The sequence below is a fragment of the Neopelma chrysocephalum genome, unplaced genomic scaffold (assembly GCF_003984885.1).
Source record: "Neopelma chrysocephalum unplaced genomic scaffold, ASM398488v2 Primary Assembly neopelma1_96921, whole genome shotgun sequence".
NCBI lineage: Eukaryota > Metazoa > Chordata > Aves > Passeriformes > Pipridae > Neopelma > Neopelma chrysocephalum.
In genome coordinates, this window is record NW_020925564.1 from 3,772,002 (window position 1) to 3,797,932 (window position 25,931).

General features: G+C 36.3%; 1 protein-coding gene across 6 annotated transcripts in view; it reads right to left on the reverse strand.

Annotated features, from left to right (window-relative positions):
• The window catches only part of KDM4C (lysine demethylase 4C), a 248,398-nt gene that overhangs the window by 181,003 nt on the left and 41,464 nt on the right, over window positions 1-25,931 (reverse strand). For all 6 annotated transcript variants that reach the window (XR_003532110.1, XR_003532111.1, XR_003532112.1 and 3 more), the window contains exons 7-8: window positions 24,129-24,232; window positions 18,630-18,767 (exon numbers count right to left, since the gene is read on the reverse strand). Coding sequence is in view for 3 of the 6 variants with exons in the window: in XM_027670574.1 (XP_027526375.1) it covers window positions 18,630-18,767; window positions 24,129-24,232 (242 nt within the window). In the remaining 3 variants the exon portion in view is untranslated. The remainder of the gene's footprint in view (window positions 1-18,629; window positions 18,768-24,128; window positions 24,233-25,931) is intronic.

Sequence of the window (25,931 nt, forward strand, 5' to 3'; positions counted from 1 at the left end):
GGTGTCCTGTGCCAAGAACGCACATGCATCCGGGCGGCGCGGGGGCCCATTTCTGTATGTATGATGGTTTATAAGCCCAACTTAGTCTTTTCATATCTACCAAGAACTTTTGTTCACTATGGTCAACATAGCTGAGTAAGAAGATGACCATGTACTTCCCTCCATCATACTTATTCATTGACCGTTCTCTTCAATAATTACTAAGCCTCTGGAATTTCAACGCCTGCAACACCCTCTGGTCTTCACCAAACCACATGGTGTCCATGAAAAATTATGAAGAATCTTTCATACTCCAGGAAGTTCTGAACTGCTAAACTATCCTTTTAGAAACTCATATTCCTTCTAAGAGTAAATGCATGAGTACCACTAAAACAATTTTTATTCTCACTTCTTGTAACTTTAAATAGTGCATTCATATCCAGCAAAGAACTTGTATTCAGTTTTTGGCTACAGGAAACCATCATAGCATACCAGTAGTTTCTAAAAGCAACAAAATCTTGAGTTCTACAGTAACAAATAAAAGACTTACCTTAAAAAAAAAAAAAAGGAGAGAGAAAAAAAGAAAATATAGGGAAGAAAAAATTCAAAAAGTCTTTAAAAAACCTCAAAAAAACACTTAATGTGTGATACCTGACTTTACACTCCTTCTTCTGCAAAGCTATTTGCCACATTCTTTCAGACTCTGCAGAGAACAGAACTAATTCAGCATTCTCAATTATTACTAGTTTTGAGAAAACTGTATCAATTTTAACTTCCTTTCAAAAGTCCTACAATAAACTTTCTGTATCTTATTTCTTGAGACTCACAATAACAACACACTTAAATCTGGTCATCTGAATACTCCTTCAGGGTTTTTTTTAGCATACATTCACATATTTTCAATTATTTGCCACTGGATACAAAACACAAAACAGATAGCATGATAAAGAGTTTATACACTATTTTAAGTAACAAACTAATTTATAAGTTACATAAAGACAGAAAAATAGAGCAAAGCAAAAAATTTCCATTATTAATTATATTTCTAACATGAACATTTGCTGATCATTTACACAAAGATCCTAATTCACTATTGTTCAATAAAAATAGACTCATTAATACTTGAAAATCGCATATGGTGCTTTTTGTACTTCACTTCTTGCTGTATCATCTTTGTTAGTAGGACATTCAAGAATAACAAATAAGTACAATTACCACTTTCCACTAATGACAGGGAGATCCACTGTGCCTTATTTTAGGGAAGTAAGAGATGAATAAACATGGAAAATAAGCAATTATGCTGCTTCACACTGCTTTTACATAACATCATTTTTAATTACTTTGAAAATGCTTAATCACACATAAACTTGAAAGGCAAGCATAACCACAGGCTAGGCAAACACACAAATGTGTACCCACATACAAAGGCACTGGGGAAACAATTTCAAAAGCAAGATTATTTTAGTGTCAACTATCTTTCCAACCTATGCATACAGGCAGGACTAGTCATAACTGCAGAAAGAACTGATGGAAATTCACAGAGTTGCTTGCTGGTATGCTTTCATCATGAAGAACAGTAAAACCAATAAACCAATCACAAATGAACTCAGAGGAGATACAAGGACCAGAAATTAGACCCCAGAAGGGACATTCACCTCAGGACACAACCACTACAGATTTCTGCCTAGTCTGTCAACATCCCATATAATTTTGATAACATCTATAACACTCAGGTGTGAATAGCTCAGTGTTTTTAAGCTGAAGCTCTAATATAAATTGTTTACATTGGAAAAAAACCTTCAAAATCATGAGTCCAATCGTTAACCCAGCACTGCCAAGGCCATCAATAAACCATTCCCTAAGCATCTATGGGTCTTTTAAATACTTACAGGCAGAGATGGTGATTCAACCACTTCCCCTGGGCATCCTGGACAATGCCGGACAACCCCTTCTGTGAGGAAATGTTTCCTAACGTGTAATCTAAACCTCCCCTGGTGCAACTTGAGAGCATTTCCTCTTGTCTGATCACTTGTAACTTGGAGAAGAGACCGACCCCGCCTCACTCCAAGCTCCTTTCAGGCTGTTGTAGAGAGTGAGGTCTCCCCTTATGACAAGCTGTGTGACAGAACTGCCATAGAACCACTATATTACCGGTATCATTATTTCTGACAACCACACCCCCACCACCTCTACTTAGTGAGTCCACATCAGATGAGTCTTTCTGAACGAATTTAGGTTACGTGTGAAAGTTTAAAACCTGGCATTTGAGGCTACTGCTTAGAAAGTTTTTGTCTTGCCTGGGTATGTGTGAAGACCACTGTGAACTCAACTAGTTGAACTTCTTCAGCTTTCTAGCCCAGAATTAAGGTGCATGGCAAATGCCTGTATTTAGTTCTACAGCCTGGCTTTCTGCTCAGCTCCTCTGCCCTTCATAGTTCCCAGTAACCTTCAAGTTATATGACTTCTCCTTCACGTGCACAGATGCAGACGTAAATTGCGTGTTTATCACTGCACACTTATAAATAAATGCATGTATATCACCTGCCTTGGCTCAAACTAATCTTAAAGTCTCTTCTCAAACTGCTAATAGCACCAACAAAGGCAGGGGGAAAAGCCCAAAGTAATAGCAATAAACCTTAGCACAGCATTCATGCTCTCAGTCAATACGGTCGGTCTTTCATTCTGGATTGCTTTCCACAAAGACCTTTCTATCAGCTGGCAACTTCCTTGCCAGACAATTATTATGAGGGCATTCAGGTTTGAGACTGTGTGTCAGTGTTGCACAGGCACCAGCTACCAGGGAGAAGGCACAGAGCACGTAACAGGATGCACGAGGAAACAACAGGATTATGCTGCACTGTAGTAAGCATCGCAGTAGCTTCAGAACGTAGCGTTGGCAGCTTCTGAGGCAGCTAGAGCAAAAACGGCACCTACACCATTTTAGGACAACATGTGAGGGCTGTTGTGGTTGGATTTCCTCAGGGAAAAAAAACGAAAAATCCAAATAAATTTGGATTGTTGTCCATGTAATAAATATTACTACATATAAAACAGCTTCACGCACACACAAAAGGCATGATTTCAGTTTAATAAATGTATATGTGTTAATTAACATGCCTTCTCTTCACAGTCACAACAAGATTACTAAATCTTAATTAAAAATAAAAATCCAAATGAACTGCAGCAGCATAATCAATACAAATTACTATTATTTAAATTAAGCAAAATTTAATTAAAGACATTCCCATTAAATTCATTATCTTTGGATTCAAAGCTTTTCCAATTGAAACTGTTTTGTAACAATTTTATAAGTAGCACAGCAATCAGTAAAATTTCACATTACTCTAAATTAGCTAGACACTAAATATGCTAGACACGTATTTTTTATGAAACAAAATACTGATTATGTTGCATGTTGGAGTTAAGTAACAAAGAGTAAGAAAAATCCACGTCACTCTACAGACTGATTCTATACAAAGGCATATGCTATGACTGCCCATTTGATTTTGGTGACCCACGTTAAACAAAGCAACTGAATGGTACTATTTCAGCTGTCACTTCTCTCCACAAGCAAGACAAGCACTTGATGAGTCCATGGCTGAACACTTGTCTCACAGAAAACATGAACCTTCCTACAAAAACACATGTAGCATTTCTCATAAAAGTTGCAGAGCCACAAAGAGGCAGGAGTATACCAGGATCCACTGGTAGTCATTACTAACACTACAATTCTGTTTGAAATTAAATAAAAAACTGCTTGGTTTTTAGAGATGCTGAATTACGCAAGTTGTCACTAGGACATGATTTTGCTCAGTACCTTCCAAAAGTTAGAAATACAAATGTTTACTTAGCTGTAGAATCTTGAAAAAATATACTTATGTCAAAGTAGCTCAAAAAATACAAAAATTAAAAAATCATTATTGCATTACGAAGTTTGCATTTCATTTATCCAGGTCAAAAATGCTGCAAGAACAGATTTTCTGGAATTTATTTCCATATTCTACCACACACAAAAACATGAAATTCACAAGCATGACAATTTTCAAAAGTTTTCTTCACCTAAAAATCCCTCTAAATTGCATTACAATTAAAGCAAGGACCTCATAATTTTAAATATCAAATTCAATAACACTGAGGGGCAGCTTCTTTTAAAAAGCCTGACAGACTAGGTCTGTAAGATCAAGAAACTACCAAGCAAATTTGTCAACGCCATTAAATAAAAAGATGGAAAAGCCCTGAAGGACTGCAAGCATCTTTCAGCCACAGTCAGCATAGGACCATGGAAGATTTTAACCTTTTCCGGGCAGAAGATCCTACAATAAGAAAAAGTTAAGATTTAAATCTGAAAAATGTGTGCCTCGGTATGTCTCTGATATGTTTCTAAGCTTAAGAAACAAATATTGAGATTATTTAATATTGATTATATATATTACTTCATTTTTAATATAAATATTGTTTTATTTTTAGTATATCTGGATGCACCACCATGGCAATGGGCTAACTGGTTAAAAGTTTTGAACCCAACCTGCTGCCCTCCTGCAATACATGGGGACGTACTTTATTTCAGAGGGCAAAGATCTACAGTGGTTAAAGATTAGAAAACTTTTCTTAGATTCTTCCTGTCAGTGATTTGGCCATCAGACACTGATAAATATCGCTAATGAGCTTCCACCCTTTTATTCTTATAGACTCCATTTCTGTTGAAACGCGAGGGAAAGGGCAGAAATACGGCAAAGCAAACCATCTACCTGTTCTCCTGATAATATTGCAATTACTGTAAGTAAATATACTTTACTAAAATCCTCTAAATTAAGATTGTGCATCACTTCTTTGTTTAGATTTATTGATTACCACTGACTCTTTCTGATCACTTTGTAAACTGAGATGGGAAAAAAAATAGAAACATGGAACACTTTTTCCTAAAAAAACACAAGTGATCTACACTCTCTTTTATAGGATGACCTCACCTGTTTGGTTTAGTTTGTTTTACAAGACATTGAGGATTTAGAGATCATAAACAGAAAAACTATGAAACTATCCTGTTTTAAAAACACTATCACCATCCAATCAAGTCATATGAGGAGTTGCTGATGACTGTTCTATCCATAAATGTATGAAAAAGTTTTACATTAACATTTCCTCTTTTTTAAATAGATGATGGAGAACTGTTTGATAACAATTTAAAATAATGATTTTTTAAACAAAACTATTTTTATAGGAAGAATTCAATTAGAATGCTCTTGAAGCATAAATTTTATAATATAAACTGTAACATAAATATAATATAAACTTAAATAGTCACAAGTAAAACACATACAATTTTTAACAGCTCCTGCGAAGAGAATCACCGGAAGAAAAGCCCTGTAAGCATACCTGTGGTAACTCCCAAACCCTTAGCTGCAGAATCGTACATGATTCAATCAGGAAACTAACTTGTCCATAATTTACCATTACCTGCTTTGCTCAAAGCAAGAGAACAACTTCCACCACATTCAGAAACTTTGTACAAGTAATGGTAACAGAACTCACCCTAGTTTCCTAAAACTGTAGAAACTGCATTTTCAATTTGAGAAGGTAACATGTGAAGGACAAAGAGAAAGAGCTCTAGAGCAACAAAAACCTTAATTATAATTCTTATGTGACTGCATCAGCTCTCTTGAAAGCAAAAAGGATTAGGGTATACCAAAACAAAAATAACTTCTGGTAAGTCAATAAAACAGAAATTAGCAAACAAATAAAAAAAAAATTGCTCTATTTCCAATCAGAGATGCATAAAAGGCACACACCTTCTCTGAGCCCATAGATATTTTATAGCTGCATTGCATTAGAAGCAGCACTTCTTTCCTAAAAACCAGTATGCATTTCCAAGGAACTCATTGAGTAAATCACCTACTTCAGCCTAATCAGGGAATACAAGTGCAGAATCTCACAAATTAATACAACAATTGACCTCTCCAAGATGTATTGCTGATCTGTCTCTTCAGCCCGCACTACAGAAGGGTCAGATCCTGAAGTTAAACTTGGAAACACTTTGCTCAGTGGGGCTAGCTGCATGCAGATTAACAGTTCATTAAGGATTAGAGGGTGTAGACCTGTGGGGACCAAGTAGTTACGAATAGCAATAAAAGTATACAAGGACCTATATCAAACTACTGCTTTATTCAGGAACTAGCACTTACATTTTATTTAACTATGCAGAATATAGACCTTTACTAAAAACCCGGGGGACCTGACTGACAACTTAAGTTTCTCCTTTCTTACCAAACTCAACAAAAACTTGATTTTAAATGTGCCTACTACAGCTTTAGAGAAAACGTCAAGAATTTTACTCTCCAGCTCTGGACCAAGACCAACACAGTCATATTCTAAAGGCACAACCATCCCAAACTCTGATTTTATTTCTGCATTTAAAAAAAAAGTCCAATATATGGTTATTGTACTGAAATCCAGTTTAATTTTTTTTTTTTAAATCTTTACTATATTTTTTCCACCAAATTCCTTCTGATTTTTCAGAAATTAAAGTATGTAACTTTTAATACCCTACTTATTTTTATTCAGTTTATTAAACAACATTGGAGACCACTCCTTGTAGGAGATTAAATTCATTATGCAGGCAGGTATGTCTTTGATACTAACCTGTTTGGACACAGGTAAAAATTATTTATCCCCTATAGCAAACAGTGCAAAAGAGCACTGAAATAGCAAGTACAGAAATTATATCTGCACCTCCCTCAGTCCCTTTTAGATGTTTTACTTTTCTCAGGACCACACCTTCAGTGCCTCAATAACCCATGTCTGCTTTTTCATGACTGTTTCTTCTCTCTCTCTTCATTACACAGGTCCTTATGCACCAGCATTCAGAGAAATGTCTGAAATTGAGTGGAAGATAGTTGCTACTTTATAGACTTAGTCATGTGATGTAGCTTAATATTGTCTCATCTTTTTATTCACAGTTTCTCTATTTTAAGTAGAGGGTAGGTATATTACCTATCTCAAGATTTGAAATTTAGTCAAAACCTCTGGATTTGAGTAAAAATCTAAAAGTAAAATCCTGTGTAATTTGTTCACATTACTTGACCATGTCAGCTTTCAGTTAAACCAGTGTAGCACCACAGTCAACTCAGACCATAAAGGCCTCTACCACATCAAGCAAAACAAAAATGATCATCCGCTTACTCCCTGCAAACTCCATAACAAAATACTTTTAACCCTATTATCTTTTTGCAGATAGATTCCATGTAGGGCATCTCATTTCAACACTTACATTTTTTTACTGTTCATTATTGTTTGCTGTCATCCTGATGTCACAACTGCTAAAAATGTCACCAAGTATCTATTTTAAGAATCACCCAAGATTTCTTCCAAAGTCTGGTATTTGTCATAAAGCTCTCAGCATTTCTTTCACATGACAAAACCATTTTAATAATTCCACCACCTCCAAGTTACTTGCTTTATAATAATACATAACAGTAGGTAGTTCCATGACATGCACACTCTCATGTCAGGTATCTGTGTTTTAATAGTGTCCTTCTCGAGGGTTTTCTAGTAATGGTTAGACTTTGCCTCCCTGAAGTAAACAAGTCTCCTTTCTCTATCTAGTCTGAAACTTGTATAAAATATAATAACCCTGACAGCCACCCCCTTCTTCTTTTGTCCGCTCTGTCTGACTGAAAACACTCTTCCTCTTATGTCCAGCAAGATCTAGCACATTAGTTCTTTATCCTCTTCTTATCACCCCTTTGAAACTATACTTGCACCTTAGAGAGAATTGGAGATGAAGCAAGAACAGATTTAAGACTTGCTTCAAGCCAAGACAGCACTCTTTACATCTTCTATATCCATGGAATTCCTTCAGCAAAACTTGAACGCAACAAAAAGTCACCTCTAGTTAGATATCTCACACAAAAAGGAAAGGTAACTGAAAAATTTTGTGAAGATTTTGCCAAAATGCATTCTGTGTAGACTCACTCAAATCCCACCACTCACTCTGACAGCTATCCACCCAACAGTGCTCACAGACCATTAACAGCATCACCTACCACATTGTTTCATATTACAAGGTAATCTTAAATGCCAGCATTAAAAATACTTTAAATATGCTTAGTTTAAATATTGCATTCATTACAATAAAGTACTAGAACTATTTTTAAATAAGTTTAATTTTTAAACACATTTGCCAGAGAATTAGATGACAGTCTGTTTCAAAGACATTCAATAGACATACTAAATGCCACCTATCTGGATTTTTTTGTAAAATCTTGTCCAATCTTAGACTCTGAAATAGATTTTTATATCCTGATAAACAATTTAATGGCTTACACACTAAGCCAAGTATATCAACACCCTGTCATCATCTACATAAAAAATGGAGAACATAGAGAAGAGGATTTGGGGGGTTACTTTATTTTAACTTTCCCCTTTAAGAGTACATTTTTACAGAGTTTCTCTCCCTTAATTCTTTGAAAACAAATAAAAATTTACAAAGGTTAGATTTCTTCTCTACATATATCATAATTTATCCCACAGCACTCATAATAATGGATCAAAATACCCCAACCTCTACATCTTTCTTACGTACTGCAATTGTTCTCAACACACTTTGAAAAAGCCACCAAAACATTGCATTTATGGTACTGTACAGTAACATATTCAGTATAAGTAACTCAAATAACTTAACTGGAATAGGGTGGAAAAGCCAGATCTAAGCAAAATGAGAACAAAATAATTTTTTTATCTCTAATTCAGATGTTTGCGGGGTATTTCAAACTGGACTGCCCTTCAGAAGTAGGCACTGTTCCAGCTCCCTAGGGCAAACCATCTTTTTATATATATAGATACATAGATATCTATGAAGTTACAGGTCAAAATTCTCCCCCAGAATCCCAAGCACATGGGATGCCACATGGTAAGATCAGGTGATCTTGTTGTTAAGATCTAAAAGTTCATCTGATTGAGGCTGTTGAACATATGAGACCATACTACATACAGCCAACAAATAGAAAGTCTTAACTGAAGTTATTTGGTTACATTGGTTATAAATTTACAAAAGAATGAAGTAACTTATTTCACTCTAAGAATGTATGCAAGGTCTTGTAATGAACCATATGGAAGTGAACTTTATCTAAAATTTTAATGTATCCTTTTTTGATGTTAATACTGTATCTGAGTTAGAAGGTGACTATATATATATCCTCAGAGAAAGATGACACCTTCAAGGATATTCTTTGTTTTCTCCCAACAACCTGAAAGTTGTTCACACTTCAGGCAGTAAGACAAACCTTAAAAACTGCGGACAAGCAGACTAGCACTGAGGTCTTAATTCAACTTTTTTTTTCTTTTTGCTATAAAACATTTCAGAAAATTATTTCTCCTCCTTTTTGTAAAGCATAGCAGTATGTTTTACTGTGGGTTTTATCCAAAATCAAACCAGTGCAAGTTACACAGTTCATTTGAGATGACTTCAAGCCTCAAAAGGAAGCCTGTAAGCAGAAGACTTTCAAACCTTAAAAATTTTTAACTAGTAGCATATAAACACATTCTACTAACTCAAGTACCATGCACAGTGAGGACACTAAACCTGCAGTTGAGGCATCTGCCTGTGTTCAGCTTCGATTTCACATATCTGCTAGGCTACGAGGCTCACTTGCACTAAAAATAATAACTACACTTTACCCACCCTGGTGTAGTTACCTCAGGATGTGGGTATATTTATTCATCCTCATTCACAGAAGCCTTATCTATTGCTCTTCGACAAGCATTTTGAATTGTGCATCTATATTTACAATGTCTTCTTTCAAATGAGGGAACTAAAAAAATCATGTGAGTTTCAAATCAATGATACTGCTATTCAACCTTTCTTCTTCACTTTTAGATAATATTCCCCAGACTCAGAAAAACAAAGAGAAAAATGCAAGTACATGCTTGTCTCTACAATGTTTGACTGTGAGAACACAGGAACACTACCATAAGACATTTCAGAGCATGGATTTACAACCACGTAGTCCACCAAAACGGGAAGCTACAAAAGAACAACGGAATGTTATTCTATTAGAACAGCTGATCATTACTACTCCTTTCTACTCCTGAAGCCTAATTACAATTTTTAATTCAATATGTCACAGTACTAGAAATCTAGAACTCTGCAAGTTACTGGCCACTGAGAGACTGACAATCTCCCATATTAGAGTGAGACATTTTAATAGCCACTGTTCTCAGGAAATTATGAGTTTGTGATGTAAGAACCAAACAGTAAGATGAAAAAGATAAAAGTAACAGATTAACATAAAAGAAATAAACATAGAAAATAAAAGAGAAAATTCTATGACAACTGTAAAGCTGAGAGTGGCACTGTGATTATGAAATGAAATGTCAAAATGCAGAATGCAGAAATTTGTTCTGAAGTGGTGTATTAACAATCCAGACAAGAAATGGAAAGCGTGTCTGGTTCCCGAAACCTTGTAAAATTTCATTAGTAGGCAAATCAATGATATAAGGTGGCTAATTATGATCTCACAAGTAAAAACATTAACTTACACATCACAAATGATGCTGATACTGTTGCAGACTGGAATCAACTGCCTCAACACACAGTGTTTTAAGAAAAATTTTTCAAAAATCAAACCAATAACATAAGCTGATATAAGAATGACTCATGAGCTTATGCACATAGCTATTTCTGACATTCAGTACTAATACAGTGCCGTAGGGATAGGAAGATACTTTTTAAGCCTAGACTTTTATATCACCCACATTTTTTAAAAAAGTGGTAAAACTTTTTTTTTTCCAACAGACAACTAATATGTTATTGTACAAAAGCAATCTAAACATAATCCTCATTGAAAAAAATATTACGTCAATAAATTATGGAAGGTGGTAAAGTTGTTTTTCTGCAGCAAGTATAACTTCTTCTCTGATAAAATTAATTAAGTCCTATATATTGTCTCTCAATATATATTTCAATATAAATATATTGTTTAGATAAGTTGGACACGGCTATCTTCAAGACAATGACTCTCTTTTAGCCAAATAAATCAGGATATTAAATAACTTTTCTTCCCTTTGAAACAGTCATAACTGCTCGAGGCTGCTGCAGCACAAAACAAAATATCTTCACATAGGTCTTGAAACAGTCAAGCTGAAAATCTAAGCCAAAGTTTCATTTAACAGCCTGTCAGTTTTTTGATGTGAAGCTAATGAATGCAGTGGCAAACAAATCCATCAAACCTAACATCAAAACAACTGCACTTCATCCTACCAAAGGGAAAAATACAACCTGCAGGCCAGCACTTTGATCTAACCTATCCACAGAAAACACGTTGCTAAGCAGCTACCACAAAAGAATGCATGAGTAATTACTGGCTTAATTTTATGAAAGAGAGCAATAACACTGAAGTAGACCTAGTTTCAAGTAGAAAAGGTTGGTAGACTTCTCTACTAAGGTTCTACACATCAGCTAAACAACAAAAAGCTTTCCAGCACCAGCATCTGAAAACAAATCACGTCTTAAAAGAGCTGCAGTACAAAAGAATCATTACAATGACTAGTAAAATCACCTAGTGTGACACTATCCCTGAGAGAAGGCAGTAAAATTTACATACATTTATACTGAGTGAAAGTCACCAAGTGGTTCCACAAAACAGACACATCAAGAAATGAGAGCAGCATTCGGAAATGCCAGTACTTTCTCTGAAAGCTTGTGAAAGTATGGACAAGGTGTGACGGAGAGTTGTGAGAGACCCTGACGTGAGAATTTGGAACAGCAACACACAGCTGGGATAGAATTAATTTTCTCCCCAGTAGCAGGTGTAGAGCTGTGTTTTGGATTCAGTATGAGAATAATGTAGATAACACACTGATGTGTCTTGGGTTTTGCTCAGCAGCACATATTCCAATCACAGACTTCTCCATTTCCCATGCTCCGACAGCAAGCAGGGACACAAGAAGCCGTCAGGGAACATAGTGGGGACACCTGACCCGAACTAGTGAAAGGGATGTTCCATATCATAAAATGTCAGGCTCAGTATTTAAACTGGGGGGAGTTGGCCAGGAGAGGCTGATCATGGCTGTGAGATGAGTCTAGCATCAGTCAGCAGGAGGTGAGCAACTGTATTGTACATCACTTATTTCTCTTAGGGTTTACTCCTTTCTCTCTTCTTGTCTCTTATTTCATTATAATTATTATTATATTATAATATTTTATTTCAATTACTAAAGTGTTCTTATCTCGGTCCATGGGGTTTACCTTTTTTTTTTTTCCAATTCTCCCCATCCCACCATGGATTGAGGGGAGCAAGCATTTCGTTTCAGGCTGGGGTTAAACCAAGACACAGGGGAATGAGGGGACTAAAAAGTAACCAGTGGAAAACGTAAGGAAATAAACTAAAATAATCTCAACTGTGGATAGGTGAAAATCATGCCTGAGAACCCCAGTTTGGCACCTTCCAAGAAGGCAACAATGGCATTCATTAGAAATAGCTATTATAACTAGCAAAAATATAAAATTAATAAACATAGAAGATACACAGAGCATCTTTGGTGTCCAAGTCTGGAGATAATAAACATTAGAAATACAAGATATTTCTCAGACTAGAGAAGTGTCTTTTATCCAATTGCTTCAGAAAAATTTTCAGACATAAAAGAATTATGTGTAATATTTTTATTCATCAATTCTAATGACTGAACATGAACCCTTTTTCAACACACAAGTTATCTACTCAACACAAATCAAAGCAGATACCTACAAAACATACAAGCTAATAGCCACAGACTCATCTGCTTTCCTAAAAATAACAAAATCCACTGGAGTAAGGAAACTGAAAAATGCGCTTCATGCAGCTACACATTTTCAGCCTACTCAAGTAAATGCAGCTCCATTAGGAAAATGACAAAATTCACAGAGGCCCGAAGAAATATGCTATTTGCCCCTATTTTGTGCCGTTTAATTTTTTTCAACAATAAGCAGCATTCAACAAATCAAAGCTCCAGGATGATGAAGACGATTAAGAGGATCTAAACCTTAGAGTGCCTCTCATCCTCACAGAATGTTACAACACAACTACTTGTATTTCTGAGCTGAGCACCACCGCCTTTGTTTCTTTAAGTCCTACCATATCTACACAACAGCATTTCACCAATATGCCTCTCCACATCCATTTGCAAAGCATCTTCACGAGAGCACGACTAATTTGTTCCTTCCACCCAGTATCGCCTATTTCTCTTCCTGTGTGTTCCTCTGGAGATGAGAGGCTTTTAATATGCCTGTTATTTATCCAGTTCTGTTGTTCTAGGGAGGGGTTTTTTGTTTGGGTTTTTTTTTAATATATTTTTTTACTTTTGCTTAATTCTGTCCAACTTCATTTTGTCCAAAAGTGAGCTCCAAGCAGCAGCTGAGATGTAGCAAACAGCACACTAGAGGTGCCACTTTTGGTATGTTGTCGCCTGAGCATGTCTCACAAACTCTAGAAAACAAGCTGGAGTATACCTCCCTGCTCCTAAGGTTCAACTGTTACATATAGTTAGGGTACATAGAATGAAATCAAGACCACAGGTTTAGCACTTTTAAAGTCAGAAAATAATTTCTGAAATCTGTATCCAAAGTCTTTGCTTAATCAAAGTTTCCAATACCAAGGGTCATAATGATCTCTTACTAAACATTTAAATGTGATTTCACAGAATCTTTAACATCACCTCATTAAATTCAGGAAAGCAGTATCATCACATAGGCTAAATATTTACTATAACATTAACAAAAATCTTTTCTGGAATGTTTTTTTCCCAAAAATCTATGAAAAATATTGACTTCATAATTTTTTCTTTAAAAGACAGAAATCCAGCTGTAAGCAATTAAAAACTATCCTATAAAACATAAATGTGTTCCTGTAGGAAGACAAATAGTCTTCAGTATACAATATTCTCTAAGGAGAATACAGCAATGAACTGACCTAGATACTGATACATTTTGCTGACGCAGACAATTTCTGCAGTACAATACAGGAGAACTACAGGATCCCAAACATTCAATTAAAATTCTTGCACATTACACATAAAGAAAGAAAAGATAAGTCAAACACAGTATCAGCAGTTTGAAGAATAATAAATGGGACGGCAAGGTTGTGTGGGTTTTGTTTTTTCTTTTTTCTGTTTTTAAATAAAATTACCATACCTGCAAATAAAACTTACAAAATACCAGTATTCTTTGGGCACATAGACGTCTTACCTTTTTAATTAATACTTTCAAGAAGTTTCCTAAGGTTGTGATAAAACTAATCATAGCTATCTTTCATGGTTTCCCAGACAAACACCTGTGAGACACTGGATTATTACATTAGTTATCAGCTCAGACCAACTCAAGGTGGTGGGGGGGAGGAAGAAGGGACAGGTCAAATTTCACAAAGGTGTCTGTGATGCCCTGTCCCACACTCCAGCCCCTTGGAGCCTCCCCGGGCAGTCCCAGAGCAGCTGTCTGTCACTGCACACCAGGAGCAGTGCCCCACACCACACCCCAGAGCCCCTGACCCAGCCCTGGACTGGCTGCCAAAACAAATAAAAACAGCAACATGAGCTCTCCATGCTGTTCTGGACTCCTGTAGCTGGATCTTTGATGGATCTAGGGGTGGTAGCTATAATTCTCTTTTTCTCTCTTTCTTTTCTTCTTCTCCTAATCTCCTTTCTTGATATTTTGGGTAGCTTAGGATGGGAACTTTGCTAAATTGTATGGGTTAGCATGGGCTAAGTCAATGCTTCGTGGAACACTTTACTTTGGTTGGATGCTAATCTTTAAACTTTTGCCAAATTCTGTTATTTTCTAAAGTTTACCAGTAAAAGTACCTCCTGAGAAAATGTGGGCAGCTTTTTTCCTTTGCACTCTCTCTTAAGGTGTTAAAGGAACCAAAGGTTCTTCTAATAAATTTGGCAGATAAATTGTTGGAGCCTTGTGTATTTTTAAAGTAAAACCCAGTCAGTGAGCACATAACTCAGGTGCTGGAGTCTTACAATGCTGTAATCAAGAAACAGAGTACAATTATACAAAATCAGACCATAAATTCTTTGGGGGGGTGGGCAGAGGGGTGGAAGGTACCTTAGACCTTATAATCTTATACCTTATCTTAAATATTTATTACATGGACAACAATCCAAATTTATTTGGATTTTTCGTTTTTTTTCCCTGAGGAAATCCAACCACAACAGCCCTCACATGTTGTCCTAAAATGGTGTAGGTGCCGTTTTTGCTCTAGCTGCCTCAGAAGCTGCCAACGCTACGTTCTGAAGCTACTGCGATGCTTACTACAGTGCAGCATAATCCTGTTGTTTCCTCGTGCATCCTGTTACGTGCTCTGTGCCTTCTCCCTGGTAGCTGGTGCCTGTGCAACACTGACACACAGTCTCAAACCTGAATGCCCTCATAATAATTGTCTGGCAAGGAAGTTGCCAGCTGATAGAAAGGTCTTTGTGGAAAGCAATCCAGAATGAAAGACCGACCGTATTGACTGAGAGCATGAATGCTGTGCTAAGGTTTATTGCTATTACTTTGGGCTTTTCCCCCTGCCTTTGTTGGTGCTATTAGCAGTTTGAGAAGAGACTTTAAGATTAGTTTGAGCCAAGGCAGGTGATATACATGCATTTATTTATAAGTGTGCAGTGATAAACACGCAATTTACGTCTGCATCTGTGCACGTGAAGGAGAAGTCATATAACTTGAAGGTTACTGGGAACTATGAAGGGCAGAGGAGCTGAGCAGAAAGCCAGGCTGTAGAACTAAATACAGGCATTTGCCATGCACCTTAATTCTGGGCTAGAAAGCTGAAGAAGTTCAACTAGTTGAGTTCACAGTGGTCTTCACACATACCCAGGCAAGACAAAAACTTTCTAAGCAGTAGCCTCAAATGCCAGGTTTTAAACTTTCACACGTAACCTAAATTCGTTCAGAAAGACTCATCTGATGTGGACTCACTAAGTAGAGGTGGTGGGGGTGTGGTTGTCAGAAATAATGATACCGGTAATATAGTGGTTCTATGGCAGTTCTGTCACACAGCTTGTCATAAGGGGAGACCTCACTCTCTACAACAGCCTGAAAGGAGCTTGGAGTGAGGCGGGGTCGGTCTCTTCTCCAAGTTACAAGTGATCAGACAAGAGGAAATGCTCTCAAGTTGCACCAGGGGAGGTTTAGATTACACGTTAGGAAACATTTCCTCACAGAAGGGGTTGTCCGGCATTGTCCAGGATGCCCAGGGGAAGTGGTTGAATCACCATCTCTGCCTGTAAGTATTTAAAAGACCCATAGATGCTTAGGGAATGGTTTATTGATGGCCTTGGCCATATTGATGGCTGGGTTAGCGGTTGGACTCAAATGATCTTAAAGGTCTTTTCCAATGTAAATTCATTGTATGATTCTACAGTATTTCCTTTGTTTGTCTTGTTTACCCTACTTGTATGGTATGAACAAATAAAAGGAAGTTTTATGAAGAATTAGTTCACTATCTTTCCTTTAGTTCTTCTCTTCTTAGACATTTCCACTTTCCACTTAAAAAAAGAATTCTACTATTAGTTTGAAATGAGGAAAAAAGTAAACTTTAATTCTCATTCTTGTGATAATAAGTGATAAAAAAATGAGCAAATAACATTAAGCACTCTGACCATTTGTCAAAGAAGCTGCAACTCATATTTTACCGTATCTAAGATTTCTCTGTAGAGAAGCCATTATTGGTCCAGATGCCTCTTTGAAGGTTTTAGGCATTTAAATTTAACTGCACACACCAGACTTTAATTCTTATATATGCACAATACTGCTCCTATGTGCAATAACCGCAGAGCACAAAATTCAGTCTCATAAGATGAAAGTTTTATCCATATGCTAGAGAATTTTGACAAAATAGAACAGTGTTTAGACTGTATATGCCAAGGCTTCCTAGCTAAAATTTCAGAATTTTAGAAGCAGTTTTGCAGTGATGAAAAGCAATATAATTACATTAGCTTTAAAAAATTATCTTCTAACTCTGTTGAATTTAAAGATGACCTTAAGTTTACAGTATAATACAACAATAGAGATGCATGCTGGAGGCATAAAACATTTAATTTTTTGTACTGGGGCAGCTGTACACCAAATAGTAGGCCATTTTTAAAAAACTTAAGAAATATGAAGCCAGTACACTGACAGGGAGGTACCTGCAGGTAGCACTACCTCAGCTTTGCTCTACAGTTGAAGATGAATTTTGCCATTCTCAAAGTACAGCTTAATCAACTTTTGAGCTGCATGACACTCGTACCTTTTAAAATCCAGGTCATTTACCTGCCACAATTAACTTTTGTGTGTCCATAGTTCTCTCAACTTTGTTTTGTTGTACTATCCACAGAAATTTCAAAGGTAAAATTATCAAATGCATAGGTTTTAGAGGTTTTAAATTAACTCTACAGTTGCCACCTTATCCATTGGCTATTAAAAACAGAACTTTCCTATTAAAAATAAAGACCAGTCTGAACATGATGGATGCATGTAGAGATTTTCAGTACTTTCACTACTGTTATTATGTGCATACAGAGCACATGGAGAAAAAAATATTCACAAACTTTTCCCTTGGAAGCATATTCCACTTCATGAACAATAATAATCATTAGTGCCTAAAATCAGAAGTTTCTGCTATTTGAGAACTTTCTCATGAAAGCGTTCACCAGTCTCCCATGTTTAACAAGAGTTCACAATCATTACTTAGCTGTTAAACCAGCACAGATGATTTTCCCCTTATTCTATGTCATCATAATAGCTAATATAAGGACATCACATTGGAAAGGTTTTTCTCAACAACAAACAAGTCAATGCAGAAAATGCCTCTGATTTAATTTCTGAGTCATCCAAACCAAGGCTTACATAAGCCTTAACACTAATAAAAGTCACAGAATACTGAACAACAGTAAAAAACTTCTGCTGAACAAATTGTGCACTTTCTTGATTTTGTGTCTTTATTCCATTACTTATACACCCATCAGTGGATGGATATAAGCTGTTCAGAAGGGATAGGCAAGGAAGTAGAAGCAGTGGCGTGGCTCTGTACATTGGGAGTGTTTTGACTGTACAAAACACAAAGAGAGGGATGATAAGGTTGAGTGCCTATGGGTAAACGGAAGGAAGATACACACACCACAGAACAAGACTGCAGTCTAAAATAATACACATCTCAGTTCCTTTATTATCTTGTACTACAAGTTTTCTGATTACATTAAAGATGAGAAAAGTTGAATTTGTTTCTTTAAACTTTAAGTTTCATTATTTCTTTCCAGGTGTCAAAATTCCTAGTTCAACTAAAGTGTTTTCACAAACAGTAGAGCTTAAAGGAGATTTAAGAGCAAAGGCAATTGTCTTCACATATACTAACCTCAGTATACGTAGCTTCAACTTAAAAATATCCATAAATAGAACTAGTTCTGAAGAACACTATACACATTAACCTGCAAAAAAACCTCACGACTGAGAGGAATGCATATTGCTGGAAGTATAATACCCACTATAAAACAGCAACTATAAATAAAATTTCAATGGCAGTGTAAGGTACTACCTGATCTCATAGTTCTCCCTTTCTCATCAGCTTCCATAGATTCTCACAAAGAAATAACCACAGGAAAGATTTCCTTACACATCAATTTTCTGCAGTATGACTTACCAATTTTGCTGCTTTCCCATAATCAATCCATCGAATGGTGGCAAAGTTTGTTGACTCTGCACAGTTAAATCCATGGTTAAATCCCGCATGGTATCCATATGGGAAAGTGATCATAAATTCTCCCGCCTCTTGTGTAACCTGTAACATTAAAATAAAATTTTTAAAAAATCCAAACAAAATAAATAAATTTTAAAAAACCTCAAAGTGATCCACATTACAAAAGCAGTTCTGGTCATAAAGCAATGCAATTTACATTTGCCTTTACAACTAACTGAAAACACAGACTTTTTTTTCACCTTGCAGGGAAATGAGATTTAATGCAAGCAGAAACAGTACACTTGAGACAATGTTCTTTACTATAAAATACATAGCTGCATGTAATACTTCACAAATTCAGAAAGAACGTTCAAAATAGAGAATCTTGAAAGCAGGGGTTCACTGGTAATAAAATCTAGAAGTAAAGGGAACTAGAAAAGACAGTATGAAGTATATATCATTCCTACTGGCTGAGAGGAAGCAGACACGTTCTGTATCCCCAATTATCATTCCTAAATACTCACACAAATTAATTGTAGAACTTATTCTGTCCGCCACCCTGAAGAAGTTTCTCTAAAGTGGCACCAAAAGTCTTCTTCAAAAGACTGGAGAGAGATCTTATTCTCACCCTTCTCTCCTATACTCACTGATTTCAAAAACTGTGATTCAATGACTTGCGACTGAGAGCCTGATTAGCCTTTTAAGTTTCTTCCTATCCTATTTTATGCAAGAAAGCATAAAGTAGAAGAAACTCTAAGGTGACAAGCCTTAGCAGTTTAGGAAAACAATGTTGTTCATCCCAAAGGAACACACTGGAATACCTCAGGCAGCGTCTTTAAGTGGGAAGAGGGGGAAGAAGAATTAATGAAAAACGCCATGCACCAATTCTTAGGCCTTACAGCTGGGGCAGTGTGCTCTCCCCAGTCCAAAGCAACAACCACCAGTGGCAGTCATGATGGCTGCATATGGTTTAAGATGAACTTCGGGAAGATGGATGGCAACACAGTGGCCAGGGGCTGTCTTGTGCAGTGACCCAGATGTCCTGTTGGTATCTGAATATGACTGAAAGTCAACCATCTTCCTCCATAAACAGTGCCCCAGTCCATGGCAGAGGCTGCAGCCAGCATCTCCCCTTGAGTAGGGACACCTCTCAAGCTTACTCCTCAGGGCTGAGAGACTTCTTGCCACGTCAGATACTTGTTAAGAGAACTGGGAGTAACCATACTGAAATTTTGTCATCTTAGCTAAGTCATGTAAAAGGTTGATAGTGCATGTATAATCCTTTAGACATGAAGAGTTGACCAAGTCTGGCGACAAAGCCTCGATCCAGCCCCTTCTAGACTGCCCTATGAAAAGAAGCTTAGAAAGCAGCAGGGTCCTCTCTGAACCTGTGACTCAAGAGGACGGTCTCCCTGACAGCTCCAGCTGATCCTATCCCCTATACAATAAATACTCAAGTGTACGTGTTCATCAGATCTTGTTAAACCACTGTCACAATAACCACTAAACTCTGTTAACACCAGCAAGGGAAGTGCAGCACACTCTTTCCACAACAACAGTTGCTACCACCAAGGGGATCCCTGCATTGGAAATCTTATGTAGAATGTCTCAAGATACAGTTATTAAAGCACCACTTTAGACATTAAATCAAAACAAATTTTAATCTGCCACTGTCCTTCCTCTCTTCCTCTTTAAGCAAAATTTTAGAGAGCAGAAACCCTCTGGCATTACTGGTAACAAGATTTACAAATAACTAAAGGACAAGGGGGATAGAAGATGATTCTTGAAGAAGAAATGCTTGACTACAGTTAAGCTCTAACAGTGTCTTGGAGTATAAGCAGTAGTTTCAAAGGACTACTCTGGCCTTTACAAGTGCAACCAAAAGAAAAGTGTAAGGTCACTGGCTCAACAAGAAATTAGAGAAAACAGATAAAAAAAAGCCCCAACTAACCAACTAAAACAAAAAAAACCTACCTAAAAGCCACTGCCATGCTAATTATAATTTAGTATATCCAAAAATAAACCATTTTCCTACTTCCTAGTTTTAAAAGATACATCAGATTTAAAGGGCTTCTTTAAAATGTGTGGTAAACAAATCACAGGTCAAGATATTCTCTTTCAAGAGAGAAATCTCATCTCTCTCTGCTAGAATGGACTGCTGCTCTCCTCTGGACATGGAGAAGAGAAAGCACTTCTGTCAGTCACTAATATTCTCTCCACACAGAGACAGCTTTAATCAACTGAAGTCAGACCACCAAAGACAGTATCAAGGACAGGCTAGTCAGAGACTTGAAATGGCACACTGTCTTCCGAACTATCTGATAAAAGTTAATGAATAAAGTAGATTACACAGAAGAGAACAGTCAAAAGAGATTCTCCATGCTCTGTTTGATACAACTTTTTTACATGAAACACACATCATACAACAGGCCCACTAAAAAGCAAACAGATCCATTTAAATGAAGCAAATAATCTGAGGAGTGACTGATGACTATTCAACAAGATGCATTTGCTGATTACATGAAAATAAGGGGAGTTCTCAGAGATTAACTTTCATTGTCTGCTTTGCATAAGCAATACAGTAATAAAAATTGGAAGGACAATCATGACCCTTTTTAGGTAAATACACTCATGATTTGAAATCACGAAAAGAAAGGGTTAAACTTTAAACAATCACTAAAATTAAAACTCACAACTCCAAACATTTTTCTTATTAACGTTATGTCCTAAATCTCAGCTTTCTGCTGACATAGTTGTCTTACATTAAATTTCTGCTTTTAAAAACTCCTTCAAAATTCTTATCTTACAGATTTACCAATTCCTTGTGTTCTTTTTTTGCCCAATGGAAAAACACACAGGATTAGCAGATATCTATTTCTAATTGTATTACAGGATGAAGGAAAGAGAGAAAAACAAGAAAAATATACTAAGCCAACAAAGCTAAAGAAAAAAATTGCATCTTACATTTTGCATGGGTAAATTTTTTGTGGATTCATATTTAGCACATACAGGCAAATGCACATACAGTTGCATATATTATAACTGTTACGGTAGCACTCCAACAATCGCCATGGGAATGGTTAAGAAAGATTATTCTCAACGCTTACGATTCCAAAATTTATCTCAATACACCCTCCCACTGCTGACAGTTTAGCAGGTGTTCTATTGCAACAAGCAGCAGTTCAGCTGCCACCTGGTAGGCGTAGGCTGACTTATCAGCATTCAGCACATTTTCACTTCTATCACTTTGAGCCATGAGAGATCACAGCCTGGTTCTCTCTATTCACTTTCTCACTGAATCCCATTAATTACAATTACACTTGGGTACAGGCTGCTTCCTCCAAAGACTAGGTGACAGAACAAAACTTTAACTGTTTATAGCTTTTTTTTTTAATTATAATATAGGAATGATCAAGACACCAAAATACAAGAAGTCAACTCCCTTACCCCACCTCAAATATGTGGTACTGAAAATAGGTACACTACTTTAAACACTAACCCTGAAAATTATACTGTTCAGAGTAATGTTCTGTAAATCCAAAACTATAAATCTAGTTATAAAACCTTCCAGCTTGGAAAGTTTCACCTGACAGTTTATGATAAAGCACAAGGCTATGAAGGGAATCAGTATTTACCTATATATTACAAAAACTGAACTCAGCAACTATATTTCCGTATGATAATGCATCACTTAAAAAACAAACTACTTATTTTGTGAGTAATTTATTCAAAAAAAGCTTGCTTTCCAAGGCAGGTAGTATCATTCTAAACGCCTACATTTCTTCAATTTCACACTTAGGTTGACTTAAGCATGAAAAGTGAAGTGATATTCCAAAAAGGCATACATCAAATCAGTGGCTTCTTCCCACCTGTGTTGCCAACAGGGTTATAACACAGGTGTTCTGGTTCTTGCTGAGCATGTCTGACACAGCATCAAGGCCTCTTCTGCTCCCTACACCACCCTGCCAGCGAGGAGGCTTGGGGTGCACAACCAGTTGGGAGGGGACACAAATGGGACAGCTGGCCCCATGGCATCGTGTTCAGTATATAAAGCTGTGATAAAAGATGGCATGGGGATTGTTTGGAGTGATGACATTTGTCTTCCCAAGTCACTGTTACATGTGACCGGGGCCCTGCTGTCCTGGGCATGGCTGAACACCTGCCTGCCCACGGGAAGCAGTGAATTAATTCCTTGTTTTGCTTTGCTTGTGTGTGGCTTTTGCTTTCCCTATTAAATTGTCTTTATCTCAACCCACAAGTTTTCCAGCTTTACCCTTCTGATTATCTCCCCAATCCCACCAAAAGGGAGTGATCAAGCACCTGTGTGGTGTTTAGCTGGGCAATAATATATGTGAAAATATTCACTTAAACGTTATTATTTAAAGTTTCATACCGTTAAAAAAACATCAGCTACACCAGACAGAAAGCACTGCATTACCCTATATTCTAGGCTGGGGAACATGTTAAGCTAAGTTTGTATACACATGTCCACACGGTATCAATATAAAAGCAGCACATACACTAAAACAGAAACCACAATAATAAGTAAGGTGTGGCGAGGGCAGTTTACAGGACTATACCGCAGTGGGAATAGACTGAGAAAAAGTGTATATTGCCTGGTTCTTCCAAACAAAATAGTCTGCACAGTGAGAAACCAAGAATCATAGTCCTTTAATGATCAAAAGGCTTTTAAAAATTCAGTATTAACATACACGGATGTTCAGGTGTGGGACCTTCTGAATCAAGTTCTAGTCTTCTAAGTAAGCTTACAAAACTCCAAAATTTAGAAGTTTTGAATTTGTAAAGCATTCAGTGTATAAAATAAGTACACTTCAAAAAGAAAGCAATGCATTGAAAATGTTTTATTAGCTGGCACCTATAAGAAGTTCAAAGTGGAAAACAATAAAAGAAAAATCTTGTAGAAAGGAGAAAAAAATTGAATACTTCAGATGTTTTTAAAAGCAGCTATGTATTAAATTCATCCACAAAGAAGAAAGTCAGTTATTCTTCCCACTTCCTGTTTGTATAATGTTCCTATCAAAAGTTTATTGTGTCATGACATAGCACTTAAAAATAATCATTCAGTCGTTTTCTATTATTTTACAGCTTTTAAAATATATTTTTAATTAAATAACAGTTATTTTGGCTTTACCCCACCCTAAATCTTTCAGATACTACTGATAAAGTTACATTTAAATTGAAAGTATAGAAATAAACTAAGAAATTTTGGTAATGTCTTAGAAAAAAAAATCACAGAAACTTTTACAATAAAGACTGTGATGGTTAAAAAGTGTGTAATGCTAGAAAATTTCAAGCTAAACTATATAAAAGTTATAATACATCTTTTCATGCAGTCACTGCCTAAAAAAAAAATATTTTTACCCCACCTTTACTATAACAATCTTTATAATGAACACTAACTCGATACATGAAAGCAGAGTTTAAAAAAAAGCACTAATGTACCTTCCCAAAAGGAATTCCATAATTTTTCAATATTGATGGAGAAATCAGAGTTATCTTGTGGCGAAGAAAAGCATCACATCCTTGAGAGCTGCTCGGGAAGAAACCTAATAAGGCAAGATAAGCAAAATTATATATCTTTTCATGAAAACAAGTAGGAAATTCTTGTAATATTTTACAATACTTAATACTGTTTACACCTGCTTTATAATTTTTTATCATGCCATTCCTAGGTTCTGAGAGATTTGTAAAAATCAAATGCACCTCTTAAGTTTTTCAACTGCTTTTCAGGGGGAGAGGTTACAGGGGTTTGTGTTTTCTTTGTTAAGAAGTGAAATAATTTAAAATAAATTTGGACCTGTAAATTTAGGCATATTTTCTTACCCTTTAGAGAAATATAATATTGTTGGAGGCTTTTCTTTATAGTAATGTTCATTCTGGACACATGACAATCAACTACATTAATAAATCCAGAAGGATTCCACAAGCTCTAGGTTTACCTAGCACTTACAAACCATCTACAAAGTAAACAAATACAACTTTCTAACTAGTTATTTGTACAATTTGTTGTATCCGTCTTGCATAAATGTTAGTTAATCATTCACAGTTTAATTCTTGGAGCAACACACTCACTACTCAATTATAAATAAAAAAAACCAAACAATTATCACTTTCAATCAGCCATCATGAGGAAAAAAAAACTAACAAGAATTTCCCATAATATATAGCCTTCCCTGTAATGTTAAATTTCTTCACTCTGGTGAGTCTTATATATGTCCCTTATCAACCCTAAAAGTTTACAACAATTTTAAGGTGATCACATTATAGTTGTTATATTCTTTGTACATTCAATTCTAGCACACTCACCAGTACCAGAGGAAAATTCTTTTCCTGATTGCTCAGAAATAAGGTTAAGCAGCATTTAAGCCTCAAAGGTGTAATGTGGACTTCTGCTGATCCATGTACTAGGAAGTCTGCTAAGCTACCCTGAGATCAAATTTTATTCAAATTCATCCTTTTATTTTTTTTCACCACCAACAGGCATAGAATTCTTTACTCTCTTCTGAAACTGTAAATAATGTTCTAAGGTTCAAAAGTACTACTTGATAGGTACTGTTTTATCATGTATGTTTGGCTTCACTGACTAAAAGACAGTTAAAAGAAGCTAGCCCACAATTTCCAACAAAGAAATTTGGGCACAATTAATGCCTATAACATAACGACAGCAATCATAACTTAGAACCTACAGTTTATGAGATTCAAGAAATCTCAGTCCTAAGCAACATAATAAAAGAAATATACTGGAACTTACTGTGAAAAACGTGATTGAAAGTGATAGTTGAGACTTGAGGAAAGAGCTAGTATGAAAGGTAGCAAAAAGTTTAATTTCTAAAAGCAGGGAAAGTTTGACTGAATTTTCCTTGAGAAAACAAATTTTGTACCAAATTCTGATACTGAAATATGTTCAATTAGCTCAATACAAGATGATAAAAAGCAAATGATGGGCTGACATCCAAAACTTAAGTTGTACCACTACAACTTCAAGAGATCAGAAACAGTTGTGACAAGTCCAACCAGAAGGTAAGCTTGTTGCTGAATTCCAAGGAAGCTGCAAATAACACAGAACAGCAGAACACACAACGTGCTCAAAATCCATTACAAGAAATTTACAGGAGAATGCTTGCTGTGGTTACAGAGCCCTTGCAGTGAAATCCAAAAGTGCAGCCTACGCATTCTGTACCACTATAAAATATCTTTTGACTTGCCAAAGTCTACACTTACACACACAAATTTTTCAGACTCATT